This window comes from Suncus etruscus, chromosome 9 (assembly GCF_024139225.1).
Source record: "Suncus etruscus isolate mSunEtr1 chromosome 9, mSunEtr1.pri.cur, whole genome shotgun sequence".
NCBI lineage: Eukaryota > Metazoa > Chordata > Mammalia > Eulipotyphla > Soricidae > Suncus > Suncus etruscus.
Window position 1 is genome coordinate 41897835 of NC_064856.1, and position 23677 is coordinate 41921511.

The 23677-nt window shown below is 37.7% G+C and overlaps 1 protein-coding gene across 1 annotated transcript in view; it reads left to right on the forward strand.

Moving 5' to 3' along the window:
- The window catches only part of PRCP (prolylcarboxypeptidase), a 76798-nt gene that overhangs the window by 42024 nt on the left and 11097 nt on the right, over window positions 1-23677 (forward strand). The window contains exons 2-8 of the mRNA XM_049780049.1: window positions 249-389; window positions 1634-1735; window positions 3939-4120; window positions 4434-4591; window positions 5621-5793; window positions 21501-21665; window positions 22344-22531. Of these exons, the coding sequence (XP_049636006.1) occupies window positions 249-389; window positions 1634-1735; window positions 3939-4120; window positions 4434-4591; window positions 5621-5793; window positions 21501-21665; window positions 22344-22531 (1109 nt within the window). The remainder of the gene's footprint in view (window positions 1-248; window positions 390-1633; window positions 1736-3938; window positions 4121-4433; window positions 4592-5620; window positions 5794-21500; window positions 21666-22343; window positions 22532-23677) is intronic.

Here is a 23677-nt window from a genome sequence, read left to right on the forward strand (position 1 = left end):
CTTTATTTTACAATTAAATTGTCAAAGTAAGTGGTCACAGTGGGTAGAGTTTGCTCTGAGTGCAGAGCCTGGAGTAGCCCCTGACTGTGCATGTGTGACCCAAAAACCAAAAACAAATAAACAAATTCAAAGTAGAATGTTTGTGATTATTCTTATAGTCTGTAGATTTTAATGAAAGAATATATTTGATTATTTCTTTGTTCTCATTTAATTGATTTTATTTTAAGTATGTTTTGTTTTTATCATAGGTCGATCATTTTGGATTTAGTACTGATAAAACTTTTAAACAGAGATACCTAATAGCTGATAAATACTGGAAGAAAGATGGTGGATCAGTACTTTTCTACACTGGTAATGAAGGGGACATTATCTGGTTTTGTAATAATACGGTAAGTTAAGACTTATGAAAGTTCTGTGCTAAGTTTGACTTTTGTCGTGATAAACTGGAAAAAAAATTTGTATTATATGTGACCAAAAAATAAAAGTGGGGCCAGGGAATAAGGTTCATATTCAGGACTGCATGCCCATTCTAAATTTAATTCTTGGCCACAAGGTCCCCGAAGCACTTCCAGGTATAGCCTTGAGGTCACTAAACATCACTGAGTATATCTCTGTGGGGTCTCAGAACCTCTGGCTTTGAGCATGGGCACATTAGTGGACCCACTAATTGAAACATTGGCCTGCTAATTGGAAGACTAAATATCACTAGTAGTGGCTGAAGGACCTGTGAGCACTGATTGGGAGACCACCTCTACCAATTCTTGAATAACTATTTTTAAGGAATTTTTTTAAATCTTAGCTTGTTTATAGCATGAGCAAGAATCTGGGATGGGGAAACATTAGGAATGAAATTGTATATTACTTTTCTCTGTAGTGAAGCAAAATATTTAAGCAAACTGACTTAAAGTAATCTGAGAGAGAGAAAGAGAGAGAGAAAGAAAGAGAGAGAAAGGGATTCTCCAGAGAGGAAAGAATTTCTTTTTCTTTTTCTTTTTAAATTGGTTTCTAGAATGTAATTAAGAACAGAATGCTTTGTTTGCTTAGTATTTAGAATCCAGAATTACCTCTAGCGCCACCGCGCCAGCCCCAAGATACATTTTTTTTTAATTTTTATTTTGACCAAAGTGGATTACAAATCTTTCACAGTAATATTTTAGGTACATAGCGACATTGAATCAGAGGCATTCCCACCATCAATATTGTCCTCCCTCCACCCCTGTTCCCAGCATGCATCCCATACCCCCCTTATTTACCCCCCGCCTCCAGCTGCTAGTGTAAGTGGTCCCCTTTATCTCTAGCATGTTGTAGATTGGGTATCGATTCTGTTGTCGTTGGCTTTGGATTTGGTGTTCAGTTTGACTATTTTTGGCAATACTAATTCTAATGTATCAGAAGTAAGGGCGTTTGGAAACTTGTAGTTGGACACTTATTTTCCATTGTTTGTAATTTAGTATGAGATTTATGTTTGACAGTGAATAGCAATGGCATAATTTAGAGCAAATATTAGTAAATTGTGAGTTTCTCGGGATTCTTTTTGTCTGCATTAACACTTATTGCATATAATTTGGAGAAAGGTTTGATGACTATTTTACATTCTGATTTTGCCCTTTGAGTAAATGTCCTTTCATCCTAGGGTTTTATGTGGGATGTAGCTGAAGAACTGAAAGCTATGTTGGTGTTTGCCGAGCATCGATATTATGGAAAGTCCCTGCCCTATGGTTCTAAATCATTCAGGGTAAGTATACTTTATACTTTTAAGCTTAAAAGTAATGCTTTGAAGTTTAGAACATTTTCTAAGTACCTGTCCTGTGGAAAGAAAGAAATGACAATGAACTTGGGCAGACTAGAGTAAGTAATCTTTCCATTTTGCATACAATTTGAACAGCTTGAAGCCTTTAAAATTGTCTTTATTTTGGGGACATGCCCAGCTATGCTTAGGACTACTACTGACTTTGCACTAAGGGATCACTCCTGGTAGACTCAGGGGATTGTTTGTAATGATGGAGAATCACACTTCGGTATATTGTGTGCCAGGCAAGCACCTTACATATTGCTATATTTTTCTGGCCTTTGAAAACTGTGTTACTATATTTCTAATATTAATAAATTCTTAGCTTACTATGATGTCTATATATAATGGAGGGAATATTTCAAAATGTCAGTGAACAGTTGTTTTAAGACTTTTCTAGTTGGTCCCAGTACTCCATGGGGGGAACCTGTACAGTGAATCTCTGGGTTCCTACTTGTGTGTATATCTCTTCTCACCCAACCCCCAGTCCTTTGCAGCCATGGTGACTTCCACCAGCTCACACCAACCTTTGAAACTTCCCTATTAGGTACACTGTATTCTAGACACCCTACTCTCTAAGGACTAGTGGGAAACTTCAGGGCCTTGATTTACTGCCACACATGAATACAGGGAGAAATGGACTCTCATTCACTGCTAGTGGGAATATAGACTGGCCCATTCTTTTTTTTTAAAATATGGATATTCCTCAAAAAAACTCAAAATTGAGCTTCCATATGAGCCAGCAATACCACTTCTAGGGATATACCCTAGGAACCCAAAATCACCATGCAGAAAAACCCTCTGCATTTCTCTGTTCGTCACAGCACTATTTAGAGTAGCCAGAATCTGGAAACAACCCAGGTATTTGACAATAGATGAGTGGTTAAAGAAACTGTTCTATAATTTACACAATGGAATATTATGTGGCTATTAGGAAAAATGAAATCATAAAATGTGCTTATAGATGGATGGACATGGAGGTTATAATGCTGAGTGAAATGAGCCAGAGGGAGAGGGATGGACATAGAATAGTCTCACTCACTCATTTGTGATATAAAAGAAAATAATAGTGTACAATTATATTCATAGACAATAGAGATGAGGATCAGGTGGACCAGTCCATGGTAGGAAACTTGCCACAAAGAGTTATGAATGCAATTATAGTAATAAACAATCCACTTTGACAGTGATGTTTGGAACTGATCATTCTAGACAAGAACTGGGTGTTGAAAGGGGCTAAAGTGATAAACATTGTACCCCCTAATTAGCAATAATGCAAACCACAATGTTAAAAAAGAAAGAAGAGAGAGATAAAATACCAGCCCCAGAGGCAGACAGTGGAGGGTGTGCGGTAGTTCACTGGGGACATTGGCGGCTAAAACTGTGCACTGGTGAAGAGTGGTATACATATTTATGACTGAAACTCAACCATGAACACTTTTGTAATCATGGTGCTTTTATATTATTATAATATAGTATAAATCATAATAAATTATAATTTGTATAATTATGCTATTATAATTATACAAATAAATAGACTTACTGCCAGAATACTCCCACAAAAGATTATTTTCCCTAATGAACATTAATACAGAAATCTTCAACAAAACCATAGGGCCAACCAAGGGGCCGGAGAGATAGCACAGTGGTAGGGCATTTGTCTTGCAAGCAGCTGACCCAGGACCAAAGGTGGTTCAAATCCCAGCATCTGATATGGTCCCCCATGCCTGCCAGGAGCAATTTCTGAGCAGAGAGCCAGGAGTAACCCCTGAGCGATGCCGGGTATGGCCCATAAACCAAAAAAACAAAAAAAAACCCCAAAACCCAAACAAATGAAAAAAATAAACATAGCTAACCAAATTCAACAGCATATAAAAGATAGATGGCATTTATGGAAATTATATTTGAATTAAAAATGCATGATATTTCCCAAAAAAACCTTAAAATCATTTTTTTTCTTGAGTTGTATAAATCATGATTGCTATTGTTTTGATTGGATATTTTGACCCCACAGCCTCTAGATATTCTGCTTGGATAAACATTTAATCTGATTCTGACTTTTTCCTTCTGAATCAATACCATACTTAAATTGTGATTTTTTTTTTTGGGTGCATTTATACCTATGTTCTTTTTGTTTTTGTTTTCTTAGGATTCCAAACACTTGAATTTTCTGACATCAGAACAAGCTCTGGCCGATTTTGCAGAGTTAATCACAAACTTGAGACAGACAATTCCAGGAGTTAAAAATCAACCTATCATTGCTGTAGGTGGCTCTTATGGTGGCATGCTTGCAGCCTGGTTCAGAATGAAATATCCTCATATGGTTGTTGGGTAAATACATTTATGTTGGATATATGTGCGTCTTGTTTGTTAATCTTAGAAATCTTAGAATTTGATTTGGGTTATGGGTAAAACTTGTTTTTATTTTGTTGTTCTGAGATTTCTAATTTATATGTCATTTATTATTATGTTGTTTTCTTAATATTCTTTTAGTATTTCTCATTATCATTTCAGTATTTATCAATATTATTCAAAATTCATCTCAGTTTCTCATTTTTCTAAAGAAATATTAAACTCAATTTTAAAATTTGCATATGCTGTTACATTATCCCCTCTTCTCTTTACTATTTTACTTACCATTTAGAGCTCTTGCCGCCTCTGCTCCCATTTGGCAGTTTCAGGATATGGTACCTTGTGGTGTATTTTTGAGTATCGTAACTAGAGATTATAAGAAAAGTGGCCCAAATTGTTCAGAGAGCATCCGCATGTCCTGGAAAGCCATTGATCGACTTGGAAGTACAAGTAAGTTTTAGATAAAATAATGGAATTATAGCATGTTTTTGCCTTTCACTTGTTAAATTGAACACTTTTTAAGTGAACTTTTTATTTTAGTATGACAGTCATATTTCAAACATACAGAAAGGTACAGAAATCAAAATACACAGCTTGATGAATTTTCACAAATGAATATATAATGTAATCAGTATCCCAGATAAGAAATATCCTTACTATTTCCCCATACATTTACCTGTCCTTTTAGAACTATAGATTAACTTATATATTTTGTTTGCTTATGAACATGTATTTTTCATTTGTTTATTTTTTGGTCACACCCAGCAGCGCTCAGGGGCTATTCTTGGCTCTACACTCAGAAATTGCCCCCGGCAGGCTCAGTGGACCATATGGGATGCCAGGATTCGAAACCACAGTCCTTCTGCATGCAAAACAAATGCCTTACCACTGTGCTATCTCTCTGGCCCTGCTTATGAACATTTATTAATTGGAAGTGCATAGTTGTATTTTTATGTCTTTTGATCAGTTGCTCCCTTTTTCAGTTATATCCATATTAAGCTATCAAGTATGTATTCTTATTGCTTTATCTTGTTTCTTTTCTTTTGGGGGGATTGGATTTTGGGTTTGAAACCACACCCAGTGATGCTCACGAGTTACTCCTGGCTCTGCAGTTAGATATTACTCCTGATGATGTTTGAGGGTCTATATGGGATGCTGCGGATTGAACCTGAGTTGGCCATATGGAACATGGGCATCCCTACTCTATATTGCTCTGGCCCTCCATTGTTAATTTTCTTATGCTTTTCTATTTACTTCAGTAGCATCTTTAAATAATTCAGATTACTAATTTTGGCAAGATTCTCAAGGTTAGGCAGTGTATTTATTAGGTGATTATACAATTGTTTAAAATATTTTGTTAAATGTTGAAAAAGTATTCTTGAAGATAGTTTTCTCAAATACCAAGGAAAAATAAATTATTTGTAAAGCTTTCTATTAAGTACTGCTTTTTAGATTTCAGCAGTGTGATTCTATTCCCAGGTATTGGCTTAAAATGGCTTTCTGAAACCCTTAATTTATGCAGCCCATTAAACAGTTCTCAGGATGTTGAACACTTGAAAGATTGGATCTCTGAAACTTGGATCAATCTCGCTATGGTGAACTACCCTTATGAGTCTAACTTTTTACAACCTTTGCCTGCTTGGCCTATCAAGGTAACAGGAAAATGTCCTTTAACTTCTTTAATTTGCACACTTCTCAATTTTTTGTATTTAGTCTCTTATTTTCAGCATCAGAGGACTTACCAGAGATACATGGTCACTGGGGTTTGTATCATTTTGGTTTATGTCATTTTCTGTTTATTTAAGTTTGAACATGATACTTTACTTTTCTTTCTTTCTTTTTTTTTTTTTTATACTTAACTTTTCTAAACCTGTTTTTTACTTGAAAATGGAGATAAAATTGCTTAAATTAGGGCCCGGAGAGATAGCACAGCAGCGTTTGCCTTGCAAGCAGCCGATCCAGGACCAAAGGTGGTTGGTTCGAATTCCCGTGTCCCATATGGTCCCCCATGCCTGCCAGGAGCTATTTCTGAGCACACAGCCAGGAGTAACCCCTGAGCAATGCCGGGTGTGGCCCAAAAACCAAAAAAAAAAAAAAAGCTTAAATTATAGTCATATGACTGATAGTTACTGTTAATAGAGTAATTATTATGTTTTACTTCCTGTACTATGCACTTTACATACACAGTTTTCATGATGTTCTTGATACATAAGATAAATGGAGTTATTTCTGTGTTAGTACATGATCAGTGACTAATGAGTGGAATTATAGGCATAATGCTATTAAGTCAACTGCTAAACTTCTAAAGTTTTTTATGCATCATAAATAGATTATTTCCATCCAGCAAAGTGGAGCAGAAATAGCACTCACTTGGACCTCAAAGGTGAGGCGTTGGTCCAAAATTCTCTTTGTGATCTTAGGCAAGTCAATCCTCTTTCTCAAGTCTCCATGTCTTCTACAGAAAGAGATATTTATACATATCAAAATGTTGGAAGTGATGACAATCTGAAAAGTTTAAAGACACAATGCATTTTAAAATTTGATGGTCTTTTTATGACAAAAATATTTCTTTTTGTTGTTCTGGGGTCACACTCAGTGGTATTTAGGGGCTATTTTCTGTTTCATGCTTGCTGATTGCTTAGGGAACCATAATTGAACCCAGGCCCTCCTGCAAACAAAGTGTACATGCACTTAACTCTTTGAGCTGTACCTCCAGCCCTTCTAACTATATTCTTTACTTTGTATACTCTTTTAAGTATTACTTTATACAGACCATTCTTAGTTTTAATGGTTAGGATTTTAATGGTTTAGAGAGCATAAGGCATCTAAATTGACTGCTGGAATTGTAAATAGAATTGTTAAGGTGAAAATTAGACTTGAAGAGCATTTTGATTTGATTTTCATTTGTACTCTTAAATGTACATAGGGCTTAAAATTTCTTTTTTTGTTTTTAATTTTTGTTTTTTGACTATACACTGCTGGCAGTCAGGTTTATTTCTAGGTCTAAATTCAGGGATGACTCTTGATGGGCACAGGGTACTCTTATGAAATTCTGAAAATGGAGCCCAGGTCAGCTACCTACAGGGTAAGCACCTTACCTCCTGTACTATCTTTTTCTCTTTTTTACCTTTATAGCCCAAATGAGTAGGTCATTTGTTTTTAATGATGTTCTGCTTAGTTTGAAAAGTAGAAGGAATATGTATTTTGTGCATAACAGGCTACTGGTAAATGAGTATTTATTAAATTGTATTTGACAAGACTGGGAATGTGGCTCAGTGGAAGAGTGCCTGCCTTGCATATGTAAGACCCAAAACTATAAAAAAGTAAATAATTTGAATTTGATATTGCATAATTATTTATAAAAAAAAAACAAATGGAAAGGGGCTAGAGAGATAGCATGGAGTTAGGGCCTTTGCCTGAGCTTGCCAGGAGGGCTTTCTGAGTGTAGAACCAGGAGTCACCTCGACTGCTACCGGGTGTGAACCCAAAATCAAAAACAAATACAAAAAAAACCCCCAAAAAACTAATGGAAAGAAAAGCTAGGTCAAAATAATGAGAAAATATTATCTAGGGATGGAGAGATGGTATGCAAGTGACTGACACTAGTTCGATTTCTGGCACTTCGTTTGGACCTCAGGAGTAAGCCCTAAGTACAGTTAAGTGTGGCCAAGTCTCCTTCCTTCCCTCCCAAGACAAACAGTAAAACTAAATATAAACCAATTAGTCTCCATCAATGTCTCCATCTATTAATATCTTATTTTCCAAATTAGCGTACCATTTACAAAACACTTTCATATATTCTTACCTTATTTAATTTTAATAAAAATACTGTGCAGGAAAGGTATGATTTCTTTTTTCTTTTTTTGTTTTTGGGTCACACCTGGCAGTGCTCAGGGGTGACTACTGACTCTATGCTCAGAAATCGCTCCTGGCAGGCTCGGAGGAACAAATGGGAATCCGAGATTCGAACCGCCGGTCCTTCTGCATGCAAGGCAAATGCCCTACCTCCATGCTATCTCTCCGGCCCCATGATTCCATTTTTATGGAGAAGTTCAAGCTCAATTGATGTGGTGGAAGTGAGATATAAATTATGTTCTGCCATTGTTAAAACTCTGATAATCTATATTGCACAAAATTAGTCAAAGATTAGGTATGGATGACTTATTAACAATGCTGTGTTAACTATCAGATTTAACTTTGTAATCTGTGTATGAAGTGAGAATTTTATTTGCCTGTTAAGACAACAAAATTTGTGAGATCATAAAAACAGGAATATTTATTTATTTATTATTTATTTTTGTTGGAATATTTTTTATAAGGGTTATATCTCTTTATTTGATGTTTTAGATTTTGTAGATTATCTGATTTTGGTCACAGTTATTCAACTATATAGCTGTAGGGAGAAAGTAGACATAGACAGTACATGAATGAATAAGGATAACTAACTATATTCCAACAATATTGTATTCATAAAACAGTGTAGACTGAATTTCACCTGGGGACTAATTTGATGACTCCAAGTTTAGAAAAAAGAGCCAAAGAAAGCAGCTTTTTAGTTTTCATTTGTTTATAATCTAGCATAGTGAATAGCCTAATTTTAGTATTCTCACTTTTTAATGCTCCATAGATATTTTGTTTTTGAGGCTTAAACATAAATGAATATTCATTTCATCCTTTTAAAAATAATAATATTTAGTGGAGTATATTTCAGATAACTTTTATTTACTTATGATTTAGCACAGTACTTTTGTCTAGGTTTGCTATAAAGTTAATGAACAGTATTGTAAGTCCTGAAACTTTAATAAAAATGGTAAAAATAAAATCAAACAAAAAAACCCCAAAGTTATATTGCCTACATTTGTCTTCAGTTTTTAGATGTTTTCCACTACATGAATTTCTCTCCAACCTTTAGCTTCAAAAGATCACTTTCATTCACTGTTCATTCTGTTCTCCTTTCTTGACCTTCTCTCTGTTCTACCAACCCACTAATCCTTGGAACATTACCCAGTTGGGGACTGCTCTTTCACTTGGGTAATTCCATTTAACCAGAACTCCTCCTCCCTCTGATACACTTCCTCCTTTCTAAAGGGTTGACAAACAGCCATCCCTATTTCAGTCTTTAACTCGGGTTTAGGATGGTGATATAATTTGTAACAAGTGGGTTTATGAAAAAGAGCTGATGATTTCCAATTCTGCTTGGACATTGTACAGTTCACTGTTCTAAGTGGAAATCACAGGCAGGAACTGAGTGCCATTTTTTGTGTCAACTCAAGTATTATTCTTTTTTATTTTTGGACTTAGCATACACAGACTCCATTTGCTTTTGTTTACTATTAACAGAGACTGCAACATTCATGCAGAAATAATCATGAAATTGGCTGCTAGAACACAGGGATGAGGAGAAAGGGGAAATATAACCCCCCTCTGTCATTTGACTGCTATGTCAGCATAAAAAATACTCAGTTTCTTTTCAACTTCAAAGCAGTTTTTGAGAATACTCTAGAGTTATTTTATTTTGGAATTGTCTTCTAGCTGACAATTTACCAAATCTGTTGGCTTACATTTTTAAGCATGCAGATAGATGCAGTGAAATAATAAGACATAAGATGGAAAATCTCTTCCGATTGTTTTGGTATTTGATAATGTATGCGACCTCTCTGGGTGGTTTAAGCGGTTTAGGTACATTCTATGAAAAGGGAGCTTTTACTGACAAAACTAATGTGATTATCTGAGTGAGTGTGAGAGGGGTATTGAAGCCTTAGAGAAAGAAAATCTGTTAGAAAAGCTGAATGTATCTGCTTAATCCTTTCTCTAATGTGGATGGACCATGCTCTCTGAGAGATTGGTCTTTTTGTTTTGTTTTAAATCTGTCTTCTTTGCTTCCTCTTAAGAAATTTTCCTTACTCTCCTTTCCTTCCTCTTATTTAAATGTTTGTATATGTAGAGAACATTTAAAACTTTTAAATAAATTGTAATCTTTGGTGTACTGGGGTTAAAGGCCAGAACTTAAATATTTGGTACAGAGCTGATTAATTTGGTACCAATATTAGAATGTTCTATTTCCATGATTTCTGTGCACTTTTAAAAACAGAATTATTAAAATGAACCTCTAAGTTTTTTAAAGCTTTTCAGAATGTTTACATTTGTTCTAGGGATACAAACTAAAGTAGGTATGTTTTTTGCACGTGTTGATTCTTGAGCCTTATTAAGTTGAGTCTATTAATTTTCTTTCTACTATTGCCAGTAATTAAACATTTTTTATCTCCACAGAATTCTAAGTTTAACAAAGTTAGAAAATATAGACAGTCTAAGAAGTAAATTAAGCATGAGGTATATCAAGAAACTTTTCTTTATGCAGTAATTTAAAAAGGGTATGTGCAGTGTAGCATAGAATGTTTTCTGCTCATGTCCTATTGTTACTGCTTACTGGTTATGTGGCTGTGGGCAAGATTTTTACCTTTTTTTTGAGGGAGAGGTGTTTGAGGGAGTTTTTCATGTAGTGCTCAAGAAGTTGGGGGCCATTCCTATCAATACTCAGCCAAGTGTTTGGGGCATATGTGCTGGTATTTGGTAGAGCTGGGAGTCATCAGGGCTACTCTGGTGGTGCAGGAACATGTGGTGTTGGGTCTCAAACTTGGGGCCTTACACCTGCAAGGTATGTACTTGCATCCTTCGAACTTTCTCTATGGCAAGTTTTTTTAACTTCTCTATTTGCAAAGTGAGGATAATGCTAATTATTGGTCTTTTTTTGCAATCAATATTTTATTAGGATCTGGTATAGAGTAAGCACTGTTAAGGTTAGTTACCTAATCATAATTGTATTGTTGTTACTCTATAATACAAGGGAGACAGATTATTACATTAAGACTTTGTAGTCAAAATGTGAACTCAGAGACTGTGTTCAGAATTTTAAAATTGTGTGTCTCACCAAATTCTATGAGGATATTTTCTTCTTAGGGAAGAGCTATAATAATTATGGTGTTTTTTCCTGGGTCATTATGAGGAAAGTGCCTGACCTCCAGGAGCATTCACAGATTGTACTAGTAGCCTCACTCAGCACCACCACTGTATTGATGCATTTATGGCATTAGTAGGAATGCTGTGCTTTATATAGAAATTGTGTAAAAGTACTTCTTTCTAATGGCTACCAAATAAATAAAACAAGACAGGAAATACCTGGAGAAATATATTGGAGGAAAGTTTTTAGGCAGGAACTCTTCATTTATCTGAATAGGTCACAAATGGTCCTAAAGAAATAATCAAAAAGCCAATTGCTTGCCTCATTGAGTGAGTAGTATTTATACATTATCAAGCATAAATAGATTTGAGGCTAAAGAGAGTACAGCAAATATTTACATGCTACTGTCTCATGTTCAATTCTTGGCACCCCATATTGCTCCCAAGTCCTACCAAGAGTGAATCCTGAGCATGGAGCCAGGAGTAAGCAGTGAATTGGAGCTGAGGATTTACTGTTATAACTTCAGTATTTTGTGAATAGTGTGTGTTTATGTTTGTAAACTTCATTTACTATATGCTACCAAAACTATTAAGTATAAAAGAATATGAATAAAAACTAGGGATCCTGGTTTTTATGCTGGGAGATAATGCCAAATGTGCTCCTGGAAGCCTTTGAGCACTTCTGGGGTTACCCAGGTAATTTGAAGATTTCAGGGTCCAAGCAGCACAGAGAATTCTGAGAGGGGGTCATTGGCCTATTAGGCACCATTTGGGGACACACTCTCCTCCAAATGGTCATTTCCTTTGAACTTCTCAACATTTATCTAGAGGAAATAGTTCAGGTTACATATAAAAATTTAGCTTTGATATTATTTTCTAGTTTTACTGGAAATAATGAAAAATTGGAGCTAGTGCAAATGACAAGTTATAGGACTTCATCTAGTCTTCAGTTCCCTCTCCTGATTGGTATTCTCTAGATTTTTGTATAATGGTATATTTCCCTCTTAAAGTGTGTTCCTTGTCACAGAAACTAGGAATACTTGACTCACAAAAAAAGAGGGCTCACTATTTCCCTTAATCTGGATATGGACTCTCTGTCAGCAGAGGCCAAGTTTATGATCCATGGCCATATCTCTGTAAATGTAACTGCTGAGACTGTATTATCAGTAGGTACTGTCTCCAGCCAATGCAAGTCTTTTAAAGAGTAAAAGTAGAAAAAGCCGGCTATCCTTTGCAAAAGCTGGCTCCCTGTGTGTGACACCAGGCGGGGAAAATCCGCGAAAGTACACCGGCCCAGTGGGGCTCAGCTGTGAAAGACTGTGAGTGTGACCTGTCTATGTCTGTCTACTGTCCTCTTGCGTGAAACTCTTGCGAGTGGGGCAAAAAGAGCCTCCAGAAACCTCGCTCGCCCAGACGCCATTTTCAGGGAGGGACTTCAGAGCATAAAAACCGGCTATCCTTTGCAAAAGCTGGCTCCCTGTGTGTGACACCAGGCGGGGAAAATCCGCGAAAGTACACCGGCCCAGTGGGGCTCAGCTGTGAAAGACTGTGAGTGTGACCTGTCTATGTCTGTCTACTGTCCTCTTGCGTGAAACTCTTGCGAGTGGGGCAAAAAGAGCCTCCAGAAACCTCGCTCGCCCAGACGCCATTTTCAGGGAGGGACTTCAGAGCATAAAAACCGGCTATCCTTTGCAAAAGCTGGCTCCCTGTGTGTGACACCAGGCGGGGAAAATCCGCGAAAGTACACCGGCCCAGTGGGGCTCAGCTGTGAAAGACTGTGAGTGTGACCTGTCTATGTCTGTCTACTGTCCTCTTGCGTGAAACTCTTGCGAGTGGGGCAAAAAGAGCCTCCAGAAACCTCGCTCGCCCAGACGCCATTTTCAGGGAGGGACTTCAGAGCATAAAAGCCGGCTATCCTTTGCAAAAGCTGGCTCCCTGTGTGTGACACCAGGCGGGGAAAATCCGCGAAAGTACACCGGCCCAGTGGGGCTCAGCTGTGAAAGACTGTGAGTGTGACCTGTCTATGTCTGTCTACTGTCCTCTTGCGTGAAACTCTTGCGAGTGGGGCAAAAAGAGCCTCCAGAAACCTCGCTCGCCCAGACGCCATTTTCAGGGAGGGACTTCAGAGCATAAAAGCCGGCTATCCTTTGCAAAAGCTGGCTCCCTGTGTGTGACACCAGGCGGGGAAAATCCGCGAAAGTACACCGGCCCAGTGGGGCTCAGCTGTGAAAGACTGTGAGTGTGACCTGTCTATGTCTGTCTACTGTCCTCTTGCGTGAAACTCTTGCGAGTGGGGCAAAAAGAGCCTCCAGAAACCTCGCTCGCCCAGACGCCATTTTCAGGGAGGGACTTCAGAGCATAAAAACCGGCTATCCTTTGCAAAAGCTGGCTCCCTGTGTGTGACACCAGGCGGGGAAAATCCGCGAAAGTACACCGGCCCAGTGGGGCTCAGCTGTGAAAGACTGTGAGTGTGACCTGTCTATGTCTGTCTACTGTCCTCTTGCGTGAAACTCTTGCGAGTGGGGCAAAAAGAGGCTCAGAGGAGCACGGCCGCTCCGCTTCGCTACGCGGCCGTGCACTCTTTCTAAGGAAAGAACTCCATTGCAACAAGAAGGAAAAATCACACTAAGAACGGCGCTATATCACAGAAGCAAACATTTCTCTCTGGACTGTCTTCTCTGTTACATGCTCGGGCCTAAGATTTGACCCAGTGTGAGGCTTCATCCACGGAGGACTCCCCTCCCTTAGAGGCAAGTCAGCCCATCCAGAAAGGGAGGAGCCAGAGGAGTGTGCTGCCTACATCATATAGACAATGAATACCACTACAACACGTAGAAAAACCCACAATACAAATGTGACAATGGGGAAACAGCGCAGGCCAGCATCAGACATAGAGAATGAAGATGACAATTCTGAGGACCAGATAATGACTGAACAACTAATCAACCTCTCAGATAAGGACTTTAGACTAGCAATATGGAAGGTGCTCAACAGACTCCAAGAAACCATGGATCGAGTTGAACAGAACACTAATAAGAACCAAGAAAATATGAAGGCAGAAATGACAAAACTCCAAACTGAAATAACATGTCAACTAACAGGCCTGAAAAACTCAGTAAACGAAGTGAATGACAAAATGGATAAGCTCTGGGACAGGGTATCAGAAGCTGAGAATAGACTTGGTGCTGTGGAAGATGAGATACATAACAATTCCATACAGCAGGAGAGATTGGACAAAAAACTTAAAGCAAATGAGCAGACAATGGAAAAATTAGTCAAAGAATGGGAACAGACGAAAATAGAAGTCTATGATAAGATCAACAGAAACAACTTAAGAATCATTGGAGTCCCAGAGACCCAGGAAGAAAATTTCCAGGAAGAATCAATGGTCAAGAACATCATTAAAGAGAAACTTCCAGAGCTAAAGAATATATGTGATCAAATCCTGCATGCCCGAAGAGTACCAACCAAAAGAGACCCCAGAAAAACCACCCCAAGACACATCCTAGTCACAATGACAAATCCCACAGATAGAGACAGAATTCTGAAAACAGCAAGATCAAAAGGGGAAATCATGTTCAAGCAAGCTTCCCTGAGATTTACAGCAGACCTGTCACCAGAAACGCTCAATGCCAGAAAGCAGTGGTGGGATATTGTGACAAGACTGAATGAAATGAATGCTTCACCCAGAATACTATACCCAGCAAAACTCACTTTCCGGTTTGATGGAAGAATACATGGTTTCACAGACAAAAAACAGCTCAGAAACTTCACAGACACAAAACCAGTCTTAAGAGAAAAACTGAAAGACCTAATCTAAGACAAGACTACCCAAAAGACACACCAAATTTTGAAATAAAGATGGCGTTAAATCCCAGGACAATTCTTTCTCTCAACGTCAATGGACTAAATGCACCAGTTAAGAGACACAGAGTGGCTAAATGGATCAAAAAACTCAATCCAACCTTCTGCTGCCTACAAGAAACGCACCTGAATAGTCAGAACAAACATAGACTCAAAATAAAAGGCTGGAGAAAAGTTATCCAAGCAAACAACACCCATAAAAAAGCTGGAGTGGCCATACTAATATCAGATAATGCAAACTTTATACTCAGGAAGGTTGTAAGGGACAAAGACGGACATTTTATATTAATCAAGGGGTACGTAGAGCAGGAAGAATTCACTCTCCTAAACATATATGCACCGAATGAGGGGCCAGCAAAATATTTAATACAACTGCTGACAAATCTGAAAAATAATATCAACAACAACACAATAATTGTGGGGGACCTAAACACGGCTTTGTCAACACTGGACAGGTCAACCAGACTGAAACCCAACAAAAATATACTAGACCTGAGGAGAGAAATGGAAGAAAGAGGCCTAGTGGATATATATAGGACACTCCATCCCCAGAAACCTGGATACACATTCTTCTCCAATGTACATGGGACATTCTCCAGGATAGACTACATGCTGGCACATAAAACATACCTCCATAAGATCAAGAGGATAGAAATTTTGCAGACTACCTTCGCTGACCACAAGGCTCTGAAATTATTTGTGAACTCCAAAGGGACTCAGAAGAAACACTTTAACACCTGGAAGTTAAACAGCCTCATGCTCAATAACCAGTGGGTCCGAGATGAAATCAAGGAGGAAATAAAAAGGTTCCTGGAAACAAATGACAATAAAGACACAAACTCTCAGAACTTATGGGACACAGCAAAAGCAGTACTGAGAGGAAAATTTATAGCTTTGCAAGCACACATCAGGAAGGAAGAAGGAGCTTACCTGAGTAGCTTAATGACACAGCTAATAGAACTAGAAAATGCTCAACAAAAGGACCCAAGAACAGGAAGACAGAAGGAAATAACAAAGCTGAGAGCAGAAATCAACGAAGTGGAAACTCAAAAAACAATCCGAAAGATCAACGAAAGCAGAAGTTGGTTCTTTGAAAAAATAAACAAGATTGATAGACCACTGGCAAACCTAACAAAGAAAGAGAGAGAGAGAAACTTGATAACTCGTATCAGGAATGAAAAAGGAGAGATCACTACTGATATGACAGAGATTCAAAGGGTAATCAGAAACTACTTTGAAAAACTCTACGCCACTAAAAATGAGAACCTGGAAGAAATGGATAAATTCTTGGACTCTTATAAACTTCCACGGTTGAAGGAAGAGGATGTAGCATATCTAAACACCCCCATCACCATTGATGAAATTAAAACAGTAATCAAATGTCTGCCGAAAAACAAAAGCCCAGGTCCAGATGGATTCACTAATGAATTCTATCAAACTTTCCAAGAGGAACTACTGCCAATCTTGGCAAGACTCTTTCATGAAATTGAACAAACAGAAACACTTCCAAATAGCTTTTATGAAGCCAACATCACCTTGATACCTAAACCAGACAGAGACGCTACCAAAAAAGAAAATTACAGACCAATATCACTGATGAATGCAGATGCAAAGATCCTCAACAAAATCCTGGCAAATAGGATTCAATGCCTCATTAAGAAGATCATCCACTACGATCAAGTAGGTTTCATCCCAGGAATGCAAGGCTGGTTTAACATCCGTAAATCTATCAACATAATACACAACATCAATAACAAGAAAAATAAAAACCACATGATCATATCAATAGATGCAGAGAAAGCATTTGATAAGGTCCAACACCCATTCTTGATCAAAACTCTCAGCAAGATGGGAATGGAGGGAACCTTTCTCAATATAGTGAAGGCCATCTACCACAAGCCAGTGGCAAATATTATCCTCAATGGAGAAAAACTGAAAGCCTTCCCTCTAAATTCTGGCACAAGACAAGGCTGTCCTCTCTCACCACTCCTATTCAACATAGCACTGGAAGTACTTGCTATAGCGATTAGGCAAGAAAAGGATATCAAGGGAATCCAGATAGGAAAGGAAGAAGTCAAGCTCTCACTGTTTGCAGATGACATGATACTCTACTTAGAAAACCCTAAAGACTCTATCAAAAAGCTTCTAGAAACAATAGACTCATATAGCAAGGTGGCAGGCTACAAAATTAACACACAAAAATCAATGGCCTTTCTATACACCAACAGTAATAAAGAAGAAATGGACATTAAGAAAACAACCCCATTCACAATAGTACCACACAAACTCAAATATCTTGGAATCAACTTGACTAAATATGTGAAGGACCTATACAAAGAAAACTATAAAACTCTGCTCCAAGAAATAAGAGAGGACACACGGAAATGGAAACACATACCCTGCTCATGGATTGGCAGGATTAACATCATCAAAATGGCAATACTCCCCAAGGCATTATACAGATTTAATGCCATCCCTCTAAAGATACCCATGACATTCTTCAAAGAAGTGGATCAGACACTTTTGAAATTCATTTGGAACAATAAACACCCTCGAATAGCTAAAGCAATCATTGGGAAAAAGAATATGGGAGGAATTACTTTTCCCAACTTTAAACTGTACTACAAAGCAACAGTTATCAAAACAGCATGGTATTGGAATAAGGATAGGTCCTCAGATCAGTGGAATAGGCTTGAATACTCAGAAAATGTTCCCCAGAGATACAACCATCTAATTTTTGATAAAGGAGCAGGAAATCCTAAATGGAGCAGGGAAAGCCTCTTCAACAAGTGGTGTTGGCACAATTGGATAGCCACTTGCAAAAAATTAAACTTAGACCCCCAGCTAACATCATGTACAAAGGTAAAATCCAAATGGATTAAAGACCTCGATATCAGCCCCAAAACCATAAGATATATAGAACAGCACATAGGCAAAACACTCCAGGACATTACAGGCATCTTCAAGGAGGAAACTGCACTCTCCAAGCAAGTGAAAGCAGAGATTAACAGATGGGAATATATTAAGCTGAGAAGCTTCTGCACCTCAAAGGAAATAGTGCCCAGGATACAAGAGCCACCCACTGAGTGGGAGAAACTATTCACCCAATACCCATCAGATAAGGGGCTAATCTCCAAAATATACAAGGCACTGACAGAACTTTACAAGAAAAAAACATCTAACCCCATCAAAAAATGGGGAGAAGAAATGAACAGACACTTTGACAAAGAAGAAATACGCATGGCCAAAAGACACATGAAAAAATGTTCCACATCACTAATCATCAGGGAGATGCAAATCAAAACAACGATGAGATACCACCTCACACCCCAGAGAATGGCACACATCACAAAGAATGAGAATAAACAGTGTTGGCGGGGATGTGGAGAGAAAGGAACTCTTATCCACTGCTGGTGGGAATGCTGTCTAGTTCAACCTTTATGGAAAGCGATATGGAGATTCCTCCAAAAACTGGAAATCGAGCTCCCATACGATCCAGCTATACCACTCCTAGGAATATACCCTAGGAACACAAAAATACAATACAAAAACCCCTTCCTTACACCTATATTCATTGCAGCTCTATTTACCATAGCAAGACTCTGGAAACAACCAAGATGCCCTTCAACAGATGAATGGCTAAAGAAACTGTGGTACATATACACAATGGAATATTATGCAGCTGTCAGGAGAGATGAAGTCATGAAATTTTCCTATACATGGATGTACATGGAATCTATTATGCTGAGTGAAATAAGTCAGAGAGAGAGAGAAAAACGCAGAATGGTCTCACTCATCTATGGGTTTTAAGAAAAATGAAAGACACCCTTGTAATAATAATTTTCAGACACAAAAGAGAAAAGAGCTGGAAGTTCCAGCTCACCTCAGGAAGCTCACCACAAAGAGTGATGAGTTTAGTTAGAGAAATAACTACATTTTGAACTGTCCTAATATTGAGAATGTATGAGGGAAATGTAGAGCCTGTTTAGGGTACAGGCGGGGGTTGGGTGGGGAGGAGGGTGATTTGGGACTTGGGTGATGGGAATGTTGCACTGGTGATGGGTGGTGTTCCTTTTATGACTGAAACCCAAACACAATCATGTATGTAATCAAGGTGTTTAAATAAAAAAAAAATTTAAAAAAAAAAAAAAAAAAAAAAAAAAAGAGTAAAAGTAGCTGTTTTTATAGACAGGTCTACTCATAGTGATTTCTTTTCTTTTCCTGGTAGTGGTCCAGTGTTCTAACTCAGCCAGTTAGATGCTTGTTAGATGCAGCTATCTGATGCTAGTTTGTGTCATAGTTGTGTCCTGCTGTTCTTTTCCCAAGTTTTAGTCTCTTTGTTGCACACATCATCACCTTGCTTTCTGTCTGCCAAGCTTATTTTGGCACTGACTCATCTGCCACAGCCAGCTATGCTTAGGATTTACACCTAGCTCTGTGCTCAAGGATCATTCCGATTAGGACTTGGGAGACAAGATATAATGCCAGATTTAAATTTATGTCAGCTGCATGCTTGGCAGGTGTCTTTTCTGCTGTACTAGCTCTCCAGCTCACCTTAAAATAATGTGTTTTGGGGCTGGAGAGATAGTATGGAAGTAAGGCCTTTGCTTTTCATGCAGAAGGTCATCAGTTTGAATCTGATGTCCCATATGGTCCCCTGTGCCTGCCAGGAGCAATTTCTGAGCATGGAGCCAGGAGTTTCCCCTGGGCACTGCCGGATGTGACCCAAAAACCACAAAAAAAAATGTATTTTGGGGTCGAAGAGATAGCATGGAGGTAAGGCATTTGCCTTGCATGTAGAAGGATGGTGGTTCGAATCCTGGCATCCCATATGGTCCCCCGAGCCTGCCAGGAACAATTTCTGAGCCTAGAGCCAGGAGTAACTCCTGAGCACCTCCGGGTGTGACCCAAACCCCCCCCCCCAAATGTATTTCAAAGATGTTTCAGGTATTGATAAGCTTTTTCTATTAAATATTTAAGCTTAAGCAATTAATTGGAGTTAAAATTATTTATGATTATTATGATATATCTAAATAATAGATTATTTATTTGGATTTTGGGCCACATATGGCAGTGCTCAGGATTTACTCCTAGCTCTTTGCTCAAGGATCACTCCTGACAGTGCTTGAAGGACCATAGATGGTGCTGAAAATTGAACTAGGATTGGAGGTATGAAAGACAAGCACCTTACTGACTGTACTATATATCTTTGGCTCTATTTTGTTTTTTGATTTTGAGGCCATATCTGAAGTGCTTAGTCTTGGTATTATACTCAAGGATCACTTCTGGCAGGCATTGGGGGATTATATAGCGCTCTGGGGATTGAACTTGGATCTGCTGTGTGCAAGGCAAGTGCTCTACCCAATGTGCTATTTCTCCATCAGCCCTATTTTTTAATTGAGGTAAAAATTCTGATGTTCTAAAATGCAGATATTATAAATGTAACTTTTTATTATGTAACTCAGAATCCTATAAAGATAGGAATTGGGGTGTGTGTGTGTGTGTGTGTGTGTGTGTGAATTACAAGTGTTTTACAGTTGTATTTAAGGTACACAGTAACAATGAATTAGGGCCATTCCCACCACTAGTGTTGACCTCTCTCCACTACTGTTCCCAGCATGCATCCCATACCTCTACCCTTAGCCCCCTGGACTGCTAGTGTAACAGGTCCCTTTTGTGTATAGCTTGTTGTAGTTTGGGTCTCTTATTATCATCATCCATTATCATTGACTTTGGGTTGGTATTTAGGTTTGACCATTTTTTCTATACCTCTGTCCTTGCCGGTCTGTTCCTAACTTCAAACCCTATCCATGCCCTCAAGTATTGCTAGTAATTTTTAGTATTTGAAATACAGAAATAAAAAAAGAAATACAGAAATAATTATATATTCTAATAATAGGAATATTCTGGATCTGGAGAAGTGCCTGCTATGCTTCTTATATCACAGACACTGGAGTTTAGCATAGTTTTAGATAAATTTTGCATTTTTATAAATATTAAAAAATGTTTCTGTATGGAAATGTTTAGTTACCAGATATCATGCTAAAGTGTTGGGTCAAATCAATTCAGTGGAGTGCTGTGGGGCTTCTGCTAGAATTAGGATTAGGATAGGTGGAGAGAGAAAGAAGAGGTGATCTGGTTCTCCTTAGTTAAGGACCTAGGCAAGGCTGGAGACAGAGGAAGTGACACTTTAGCCCATATTTTATGAATTGGTCTTTGCCTTTAAATGGTAGAGTGGGAGAGTGGGAAAGAACTATTTCATTCAAGGTGAGCAAAGGCAGAGAAAGGGAATGAGTTTGGGATATTGGAAATATTATCAAAACGGAAGGGAAAACTATCAAAGATGAAACTAGAGTGGCAAGGGGGTATTTTTATATTTGTGAAGGATAAAAGATATTATACTCAAGTTATAGGAGTTATCAGGTTATATAGAGTTAGAAACTTATGATTTTTTTTAATGATCAAGTGAAAATCATACTCTTGTTTAACTAAGTTTTTCTTTATAACTCTTTTGCCATTTATCTCTCCAAAATGACAGGTGGTATGCCAGAATTTGGATAATCCTAATGTAAATGATACACAACTGCTGAAGAATATTTATAAAGCTCTAAATGTATATTATAATCATTCTGGTCAGGCAAGATGTTTGAATATATCAGAGACGACAACCAGCAGTCTTGGATCGCAGGGCTGGAGCTATCAAGTATGTGACTGATTTTCTCAAGTGGGACTTACTTTCACTTCTATGATTGTGTATAACAGAGCGTTTATAAGAAGATTTTTGTCACCTATCTGATCTAGCTAGATAGGCCCTTTACTTAATATTGTGAGACCACTTTTTTCTTGCTTTCAATCTGATTATAATTAATTATTATCACATATCAATACTTGTTCAGACAGCCTCTAGCCTCCTAAGATAAAAATATGAATGGTCAAATATAGCTTGGTGAAAAATATAGATAATAACATTTGTTATTAAAATTGAACTTGGTAAATCATATACAGGAATTATTTTATGGATATAGAAAAGAAGGTGGGGTTCTAATGTGAAGTTCTCTGAATCTCTATTACTTCATCTTCATAACAATAATTCAAAAATAGTGCTTTCCCTGAAAAGTTGTTTTGAGGATTAAATGTTATAGATGTGAAAGATAGCAGTTTACACCAAAAGAAGCATATCTCCTTAATTTCTGTGATTTCTTAGACCTTTCCAGGGGTAATGAGAGGTAGAAAGCACAAAGATGGGAAAGGGGCTCTGAAGCCCGACTGCCTATGTTCACACCCTAGCTTTGCACTTCATTGGCCACTTAGATATGACTGTGGGCAAGTTAACTTCTTTGTATCCCATTTTCAGGAGTCTCTCTTCTGGTTGCTTTTGTAGGCTTGTACAGAAATGGTCATGCCCTTTTGTTCTAATGGTATTGATGATATGTTTGAACCTCACTCGTGGAACCTCAAGGAGTTTTCCGATGATTGTTTTAAACAGTGGCATGTAAGACCAAGACCTGCTTGGATCCCTACTTTGTATGGAGGCAAAAACATCAGTTCACACAAAAACATTATTTTCAGGTGAGTTTTGCTGGTCCAGGGAAACATTTTTGTCAATAAAAACTGAGAAAATAGTATAGCATCCAGTGCATCATTAATTATGTTTTCTTTTTCCTTGGAAGACAGAATGCTGAGAAAAACAATCTTATACACTATTACCAATGTACCTAAAGATTTAAAAGACAGTTGCAATGAAACTAAAATGTTAAAAAACAAAACCTTCTAAAAACAAAGCAACATTTTTGTTTTCATTTACCTTATTACTATTACTAGGATCAGTAATTATGAAAAAATTTATATTCAACACTTAAAAATCAAAATAACTACGGTTTAAAAGAGTATAAATATTTTAAATTTAAGGGGAATCTTGTTTACTACACTATATCTGTCTCCACTGTACCAATATCTCTTCCTCTATGATTGTTCATTGAAACCTTCCTGTCCTTCCCTCCCCTGCTAAAAGGTGTGTGTGTGTGTGTGTGTGTGTGTGTGTGTGTGTGTGTTACCCAAGATAAAACCCAGGACCACACACATGCAAGGAAAGTGCTCTAATCTTGAACTACATCTCTAGCTCCTTGCTAAAAGTTTTGCAACTATTTTTCTACCATGTTCACTTATTTTACTTAGGCTTACATATAGCAGTGCTTTGAGATTCTTTTCATGACAGAGATGGAATTCATACTTATTAAGCATGTGCTCTACCACTTGCACTAGATCCCTAGCCAGTTAAAACTTTTAAAGTGCCTCCTTTCATCTGTAATACATAAGGTATTTTGAATAAATTACCTAATTGAATCCTCAGAATAGCCCTCTGAAGTAATTGTTACATTTTTTTTTTACTGAGGATAGAAGGGGTCACTCAATTCATTGACAAAGCTCACTCAGTTTTATTTTAGTTATTGAATAATGAAGACAGATTTCAACATTGGCTTGACTAAAAAACATATATTTGTTCTACTTCTATACTGTTCTTTGTGTGACATACTTATCACATAATAATTGATACTAGCATATTATGATTTACAAGTTGTTAATTGAAACAACTCTATATCTTTTATATGACTTCAAATTTTTTATATTTTGGCTTGAAATGTTAGATTGTCAATTTTTGAGAGCAACCAGCTAAAATATATATGGAAACAGCAGAGAAATACTCATTTGTTTCTT